The sequence below is a fragment of the Staurois parvus genome, unplaced genomic scaffold, assembly GCF_062004578.1.
Source record: "Staurois parvus isolate SC_StPar_1 unplaced genomic scaffold, SC_StPar_1.0 ptg000315l, whole genome shotgun sequence".
In the NCBI taxonomy this organism is placed as follows: Eukaryota; Metazoa; Chordata; class Amphibia; order Anura; family Ranidae; genus Staurois; species Staurois parvus.
In genome coordinates, this window is record NW_028318111.1 from 2,234,500 (window position 1) to 2,243,904 (window position 9,405).

Sequence of the window (9,405 nt, forward strand, 5' to 3'; positions counted from 1 at the left end):
TGAATTACTATGGGGGATGAATTACTATATGGGGGATGAATTACTATGGGGGATGAATTGCTATAGGGGGGATGAATTACTATGGGGGATGAATTACTATATGGGGGATGAATTACTATATGGGGGGTGAATTACTATGGGGGATGAATTACTATGGGGGATGAATTACTATATGGGGGATGTATTACTATGGGGGATGAATTACTATATGGGGGATGAATTACTATATGGGGGGATTAATTACTATGGGGGATGAATTACTATATGGGGGAGATGAATTACTATGGGGGATGAATTACTATGGGGGATGAATTACTATGGGGGATGAATTACTATGGGGGATGAATTACTATATGGGGGATGAATTACTATATGGGGGATGAATTACTATATGGGGGCTGAATTACTATATGGGGGATGAATTACTATGGGGGATGAATTACTATGGGGGATGAATTACTATGGTGGATGAATTACTATATGGGGGATTAATTACTATGCTTACTATGGGGGAATATTACTATACTTACTATGGATGACACATACACATCATTCATCTACTCTTGGTCCGGCCCCCGGGTCCAATTATAAAATACTTTATTATTTCATAATAAAGTAATTATAAAATAATTTCTTTGTGTTTGATTCCTATTCAAGAGAATTACTTTATATATAGTCAATATAGGCACAGAGGTAAATTTTTTTAACATTTTCTAATGGTGGTGTGCCTCGTGATTTTTTTCATGAAAAAAGTGTGCCTTTGCACAAAAAAGGTTGAAAAACACTGGGCTAGAGAACAGCGATAGTAAATCAGAACCACTTGCAGAATTGAGTGATAATGATTTGTGGGGGAAATTCCTCATCAGACACTGAAAACGATTCTGCAACTTTGCTCAGCGATGTGCGAACTTGGCGCTATATTTCACATTTCAGTGTTTTTGGTTTGATTATATTATTGAATTAAATTTATTATTATTATAATATTATTTTTTATGATTATTTATTAAATTATCATTTATGATTTGGTGTTTCAAATTGTAACATACCCGGGATGTTTACTAGACTCTTGTTCGGACAGATTTCAGTGAGTTATTCCTAAGAATTACAGGCCTACAATAAAAAATACATATTTCAAAGCAAAACAATGTACCGCTTTGAGCACAGAAATATGGACATAATCAGACCGCCAGGGAGGCTACCAGAAGGGGTGATAATATGCTACCCTGTTCAATAAGCCAGTGCAATAGGTGCAGTCTGTGATAGCCAGCAACAGCCAATCAGATTGGGTAACAGAAAGCTGATTGGCTATATAATTAGGTAACTAAAAAAAGAGCATGTCTATCAAATCTAACCCGCTGAACTTCTGCTGTTTTGAAGGAAGGCAAACCAAGCCCTCCCAGGGAGCATACTTTCACTTACTTCCCTTTTAGACGATCTTATCATCAAGTGCAAACATTTTCTTCTTACAAAGCACATTAATTATAAAAAAAAGAACACAATGTATTCTCATTATAAACCTGCAATCATTCCGACACCTTAGGCTGGCCAAACGTGGGGTGATTTCCGAACGATTTTTCGTTTGAAAATCGAACCTAAGAATAATCCACCGATTTTCGCTCTGTTAGTGGGGCAATGGCACTGGCCAATTTTCGTGGTTCCTCCCCAGTTCGTTTATCGGGCATGTTTGAAAATTCGTGAAAAATGACCGATTTTCAAAATCATTGGTGGCACCATCAGATTACAGAACAAACAATCGTTCGGAATTCGACCCATGTATGGCCTGCTTTAGTCTGTTATGTCTTATTTTACAGTGTTTAGGGCCCTTTAAGAGTTTCAGAAGCCTGGAGGCCCAGTGGGGTTTTAGGGTCATGTAACTGCCATGATTCGCCGTCACGGCGGTCACATGATTGGAAAAGGTTCCGATCGAAAGAGGAGATCGGGACCTTTCGGGGAGTCGCGGACATATGTGCTGGGAGCTCTCAGCACAAATGTGTTTTCTATTTGCATGCAAATATGCGGCCACTCGGCGTCAAGGACCAGATCCTGAGAGGCCGCGTATTTGCGTGCGATTGGCGTCAAGGGGTTAACTTATTTATTACAGGTATGTATATAGCGCCGACAATTTCTGCAGTGCTTTACATATATATTGTACATTCACATCAGTCCCTAACCCTCAAGGGGTGTACAATCTAAGGTCCCTAACTCACATTCATACATACACATACTAGGGACAATTTAGACAGGAGCCAATTAACCTACCAGCATGTCTTTGGAGTGTGGGAGGAAACCAGAGTACCCGGAGGAAACCCATGCAGGCACAGGTAGAGCATGCAAACTCCAGGCAGGAGGTGCCGTGGCTGGGATTTGAACCAACAACCCGAGTACTGCCAGGGGGAAGTGCAAACCATTTAGCCACTGTGCTGCCCTTTAATCAACGTTTTTTGGCTGGGACATTTTTCAGCAGGAAAAAAACCCCCAAAACTAGTGGGTTTTGGAAGGAAACCGGAGTACCCAGAGGAAACCCACACAGGCACAGGGAGAACATGCAAACTCCAGGCAGTTGGTGCTGTGGCTGGGATTTGAACCAACAACCCTAGTACTGCCAGGGGGAAGTGCTAACCATTTAGCCACTGTGCTGCCCTTTAATCAACATTTTTTGGCTGGGATGTTATTCAGCAGGAAAAAACCTCCCAAAACTAGTGGGTTTTGGAGTGTGGGAGGAAACCGGAGTATCCGGAGGAAACCCACGCAGGCACAGGGAGAACACCAACCAGGTGGTGCAGTGGTTGGGATGCTGCCAGGCAGAAGAGCTAATCACTTAGCCACTGTGCTGCCCTCGCATTATGCTTTTTTGCGTTTGTCTGACCATTTCCAGGTGTCACATTTAGGGCAGCCCATTGGTTTCAATGGACTGACCTATGCGCAAGGAATTTGCAAAAAAGTACCTTCGCTACAGTATTGCGTTTTGTCACGTTAATGCGCATGCATTTGCAAGATCCGTGGGGGTGCCTTTAAGAAATAATGGCAATGCTGAGTGTGGCAGCACATTTTTTTTCCTCCTTTTGCAGGAAAGCATGTGATTTTGCCTGAGTTCCCACAATGCACTGGTGTGAACGGAGAATACCGCGACAGCGTACTGTACATGGACCAGGGAACTTTACCTGCTGTGCTGAGCCTGGACACAAGGATGTACCTTGTGCTCCATGCTCATCTCATGCTCATGCTTGTCTCCAGGACTTCTCCAGAGCTTCCCCCATCCTCTGGAACTCTCTACCCCAATTTATCAGACTATCGCCTACTCTGCTCACTTTTAGGCGATCTCTGAAAACCTCTCTCTTCAGAGAAGCCTATCCGGCCCTCAGCTAATAATGGAATCCTCTACGCTTCCAACCAGTCCATCCCCCACAGTTATTACCTTTTGTACCACTAGCCCCTCCCTCTTAGATTGTAAGCTCCAAGGATCAGGGCTCTCCTTTCCCTCTTGTATTGAACTGTATTGTTGCTGTATTGTCTCCCTTTATATTGTAAAGCGCTGAGCAAACTGTTGGCGCCATATAAATCCTGAATAATAATAATAATACCTTCCAACATGCTGCACCCAGAGTAACAGCTTTCAGCAAAGCATATAAAGACCCTTTTTTAGATTTTTGATTTGAATAGATTAACAAGTTCATATGAACATTTATGAAGAACTAAAGCCAAACTTTAAAAAAACCCCAAAAGAAACAAAAAAGAATAGAATAGAAAGGGATTAGAACGACTGTCATGTTTTTACCTCTGTCAGTATCCCCGTTAGGGAGATTCCCCTTCTCTAAATGCCTGTTTACCTGTCATCGGGAATGAAAATGAGGATAAATCCAAAATCTTGAGTTGCCACCAGAACAGAAATCAAGGGGAATTATTCCAAGAAGGGAGTAGAAGGGGCTTCTCACACTGGAAAAATATCCTCTAAGTCTAGGTTCACATCTGTGCCACTGCCGATCCGCACAAAAATCCGTGCAACCGCACCACCCGCACAGAAGAATGCGGACCCGCGGGCGGGAGCCATTAATTCTAATGGCATGCTGCCCATACTGGGAACCAAGGTACCCCTGCGGGCTGCGGATTTCAAAGCAGTGCAGACTTCTTCCCTGCGTGTCACGGGGTACGGGAGTCCATTCAAATGCTAAAAACTCCAAACGTGGGAAACCGCCAGAAAACGCCGCTAAACGCTAAAAAAAGCTGAACAACTCGAGTTTTTAACGTGACTTTACACAGCTAATGTTACCAGCGTTATCAAAACGTTCTTCCAGTGTGCATGAGGGCCAAAAGTACCTCTAATTCCTGTGTATGGCACATGGTCATCTATTGAAATTGGTTGTGTATGGACCTGATTTCCATTTGTTTGCCTCCTTTATACTTCAAAGAGCTGATTGACATTGTGAGTCATTAAGGTCTATTGAAAGCCGTCTCTAACTGGACCATAGATGGTGCCATGTCTCCATTTACCCACTACTAGCTCCTATACAGTCAGATTCTATATGGAGAGAATTCTTGGACAGATCTGTGCTATTCAGGCTCATTTAGACTTGAGGGGGGGGGGGTAAAAACATGTCGTTAGGTTGCGTTTTTACCAGGGGCGGACTGACAACTCATGGGGCCCCCAGGCAATAGGGGATCATGGGGTCCCTGTGTCCTTGCCCAAACTCAAAAAAGCCTATGAAAAAGGTACCAGGGGCTTCTCATAAGGCCCCCTACTGACCCCGGGCCCTCGGGCAGTGCCCGAGTTTCCAAATGGTCAGTCCGCCCCTGGTTTTTACCGACCCTCCGAAGTGCCCCCCCTCCTTAAGCTGAAAAGGCAGCGGATGGTGGTGTAAACATACTGCATTGTGATACTTCATATAAATAATCCCCCGCCACATTCAGTAGGCAGTACCAGGGGCGGACTGACCATTTGGAAACTCGGGTACTGCCCGAGGGCCCGCGGACAGTAGGGGGCCCCATGAGATGCCCCTGGTACCTTTTTCATAGACTTTTTTGAGTTTGGGCAAGGACACAGGGGCCCCATGATCCCCTATTGCCCGGAGGCCCCATGAGTTGTCAGTCCGCCCCTGGGCAGTACCATCACCAAACACAACTTATTCAGCTGAATGAGGCCGTGCTACAACCGCCCCCTAACTGAGGATTCGCCTATACAATGTTTCCATCCAACTATAGATCACACCAATATAAACGGATATTGCATACAATGGATAAAGAATGTCATTCTGCTATTTGTCAGGTATGTTAAATGTTGGATCTGTTCCATCAAATACCACCATTATATATTTACTTTCTGATATCATAATTGGCAATAGTTCAAGTTCTTTGGAAATTCTATAGAAAGGACTCTTACAGTTATGTGGACTTACCTTTGTTTGCATGGAGACATCCTTATGGGGAGATCAGAGATAATAGAGATGATTTGGGTGCAATTCTCCAAATGTAGACTACCCTGAGATATACCAGGGGCTATTTCTTAATGTGTCAGCTTTTTTAAGTGTTTAAAGTGGTCAGTTTTGGCTATTAGAATACGGAACTTTCATATGAGATATAAAGATTTTCTTGTACTTTTTTCTACAATGTAAGTTTTTTTAGCCCCACAATAAACCAGAGGTTGTTAGGGGTTCAATGAGCAATGAGCACTTCATGGTAAGTTACACCTGAAACCAATTATCTTTTGAGCTACTTATAAGAGGGACAAACTTCCCACTGACCCCCAATGTAAGGGACATTCTTCCCACTGACCCCCAATGTAAGGGACATTCTTCCCACTGACCCCCAATGTAAGGGACATTCTTCCCACTGACCCCCAATGTAAGGAGCATTCTTCCCACTGACCCCCAATGTAAGGAGCATTCTTCCCATTGATCACCAATGTAAGGAGCATTCTTCCCATTGATCACCAATGTAAGGAGCATTCTTCCCACTGACCCCCGATGTAAGGAGCATTATTCCCACTGACCCCCAATGTAAGGGACATTCTTCCCACTGACCCCCAATGTAAGGGACATTCTTCCCACTGACCCCCAATGTAAGGGGCATTCTTCCCACTGATCACCAATGTAAGGGACATTCTTCCCACTGACCACCAATGTAAGGGACATTCTTCCCACTGACCCCCAATGTAAGGGACATTCTTCCCACTGACCCCCAATGTAAGGAACATTCTTCCCACTGATCACCAATGTAAGGAGCATTCTTCCCACTGACCCCCAATGTAAGGAACATTCTTCCCACTGATCACCAATGTAAGGGGCATTCTTCTCACTGACCCCCAATGTAAGGAACATTCTTCCCACTGACCACCAATGTAAGGGACATTCTTCCCACTGACCCCCAATGTAAGGGACATTCATCCCACTGACCCCCAATGTAAGGGACATTCTTCCCACTGATCACCAATGTAAGGGACATTCTTCCCACTGATCACCAATGTAAGGGACATTCTTCCAACTGACCACCAATGTAAGGGACATTCTTCCCACTGACCACCAATGTAAGGGACATTCTTCCTACTGACCACCAATGTAAGGAGCATTCTTCCCACTGATCACCAATGTAAGGGACATTCTTCCCACTGACCATCACAATAATGTACTGTGAGCTGTAGTTATAGTAATTATTAGCAGGGGATCATTGAGACTGGAAAGTTATTTCAGGGGGTCCCTCTGTGTTTAAAAAGTTGAGAAAGGCTGGTCTATCTAAACTCAAGAACAGCAATGTAATATGTAATACCAGTCCTTAGATATGGTGGCTGCATTAGTTTTCATTTGTTGGACTTTTTCCCTTCTCCTGCCAGGGACACACTTCCTACCCTAGGGTGACAACACTCACTTACTGTACTCTATCAATGGAGGAGCAGAGATGTTACCTTTGGATAGGAGTCAGACTTCAGAACACATCCCCCTCTACCCTTCTTACATAACACAGAGGAGGGGTGTTTTGTAGTTCAGAGATAGCAGAATGAGAACCGGTAACAGTGCAGCACTGGCAAAAAGCACAGGAAGTTATCAGCTCAGAAGACTTCTGGCAGGATCAACAGGTATTTATTTGCAGTTATCAAACTGATAAAACGTAACACATTGAATGGTATATTGTTTAACACACTAAAAGGGAGCAAATAAGGGAAGTTCATTGTGAGGGATTCAATCCCTTTAAATAAAGAATGTACTTCACTACATGATGTATTCTAATAAAGCAGCAAAAAAAATTTAAAAATAAATAAATAAAAATAAAATAATAAAAAAAATAAATATATATATATATATATATAAAACTAAATATATATATTTAAAATATTAATATATACTAATAATTATGTATACTATGAATAAATAAATAATATAAATAAATATATATTAATAACTTTTATAAAAATAAAAAAATAAATATATATATAAAATATTAATATATACTAATAATTATGTATACTATAAGAAGTATTATTATAATAATAATAATTATCCTTAGTAGTGGTAATAATATCTAATAATCGTTCAGTTGCTGTGTGTTTAATCCTACGTTCCTGCCGGGGGGCAGCTTGTCATGCGACTTGAGATATCAAAGCCACATAACAAGTGGAAGCCTATTTGCCGCTATGGAACCGTTCAAACCGTCCTTTGAAAACGGTTCCTGCACGAGTTTCGTGCGATTTCAGGTACGACTTTCATTGACATCTGTGCATGAAGTTGCACAGATGTCAACAAGCCGCACATGTAGTCGCACTGATCGGCACGACTTCAAAGCCGCACCCGGTGTGAACCGGGGCTAAATGTTTTCTAATCTATTTATAAACACTTCTACTTCAATTGTTGTCTATAAAGGCCACCATACATGTAACAATCTGACTGTACAATCTCCTTTATATTTAACAACTCAATATAATATGAGGATCCACCTAAAGCCATCCATTTAATTTGTTGGTAATCAGGACAGCCCTTGTACCACATACTGAGTGCCAACAGACTGCATTTACAGTCAACTTAAAGCCGGTCATACACTATACAATCTGATTGTACAATCTCTTTTAGATTTACTACAATTATGTAATAGGAGGACACACCTGAATAACCCGTATCAAATCAGGCAGGCCCTTGCACTACATAGTTGATGGTAGATCTAAAGGAGATTGTGCAATCAGATTGTATAGTGTATGGCCACCTTAACAGGCAGGAGACCCCCTTGAACCTGTCAGATGTGCAGCCTCAGGGGCACCACTGGTTGAGAATACAACAATGCCATTCTAGGCCCACCCTCCCTACATTTTTGGTACTCACAGTGCAGTTCTGGTCCTCGATGTAGCAGCAGTCCAGCCCTTAGCCAGTGCTCCAGGGGCAGTGAGGCGGCCTTGATGTGCTCTGCCCCAGGGGCAGGGACCCCCGTGAAGCCACCATAGGGGAAGTGGGGGTGCCCAGCGCCCAGTGCGGGCAGGTGGTAGAGCGGAGCTGGGTACAGCCCATGTAGGGGCAAGTAACTTGTCTTGGGGTACATCTGTGATAAAGGGGTGGAGGGGGTCACTGCAGTCTCTCTGCCCTGATGAGGTACCAGCCGGGGGCGCTCTTCTGCCAGGAGGGCTTCAATTCTGAACTTCTGGGAATTGTCCATTCCTTTCTGCATGGCTGGAGGAAGGAGGCTGCTGGTCCTGGATTCAGCTTCTGGCAGGTGTCTATCAGATTGCAAGCTCCTTGGCTCACTGTTGAGCTTTGGAAATGATTGTAGCTGCTAATACATTTCTGAAGGAGGTAAGTGCGGAGGTAAGTGTCTCCTTGTATGCAGTCCTTCAGCTTTATCCTAAATTCTACAATTTAGGAAAAGTTACAAGTTCTTCCCTAATCTTCCTCCCCTTGCTGCAGGCAGATGTCTCAGTGTGTGAGCTTTGCTGGTCACCTCCTCCGCTTGTTCTGCCTCTGTGTCAGCTTCTTTCATGTACTTCCCAAGTCCTGGACCCAGCTCCCGGCTTCTGATTGGTCCTCAGAGGGTTGTCTAACCCCCCTTTCCTTCCCTACTAAGTGGAAGTGTGACAGTTCACTAATGAGCTAATTAGCCACTCATTTGAAGCCCCGCCCTCCACACAGTCATTTACATATTTCTTTCCTTCTATGTCTACTAAGCATTGCACAATGAAAGGAGGTTGTCAGCAGGAAGGGAGGTCACAGCACAGGGAGCCTGCTACACAAAACCTTCTTTCATGGAAATGGATTGCATTGAACTTGTTACCTCTTCCCTCTGGGAGAATGTGCCAGGAGGCAAGGCCGGGCAACCTGTAGACGCACAGATGTCCTAATGTGCATGGGCAGGCTGGGAGTTGTAGTTCTTCAGTAACTGGCTAGGAAGAACTTATTGTAGGAAGCACATGTTCCCAAATGAAATGTCCAAATCTCTCTT

At 43.5% G+C, this 9,405-nt stretch overlaps 1 protein-coding gene across 1 annotated transcript in view; it reads right to left on the bottom strand.

Annotated features, from left to right (window-relative positions):
- The window catches only part of LOC149457537 (homeobox protein Hox-A4a-like), a 70,942-nt gene extending 61,754 nt beyond the window's left edge, over positions 1–9,188 (bottom strand). The window contains exon 1 of the mRNA XM_089683558.1: positions 8,298–9,188. Within this exon, the coding sequence (XP_089539684.1) occupies positions 8,298–8,637 (340 nt within the window). The 5' untranslated portion in view covers positions 8,638–9,188. The remainder of the gene's footprint in view (positions 1–8,297) is intronic.
- Positions 9,189–9,405: the final 217 nt, after the last annotated feature.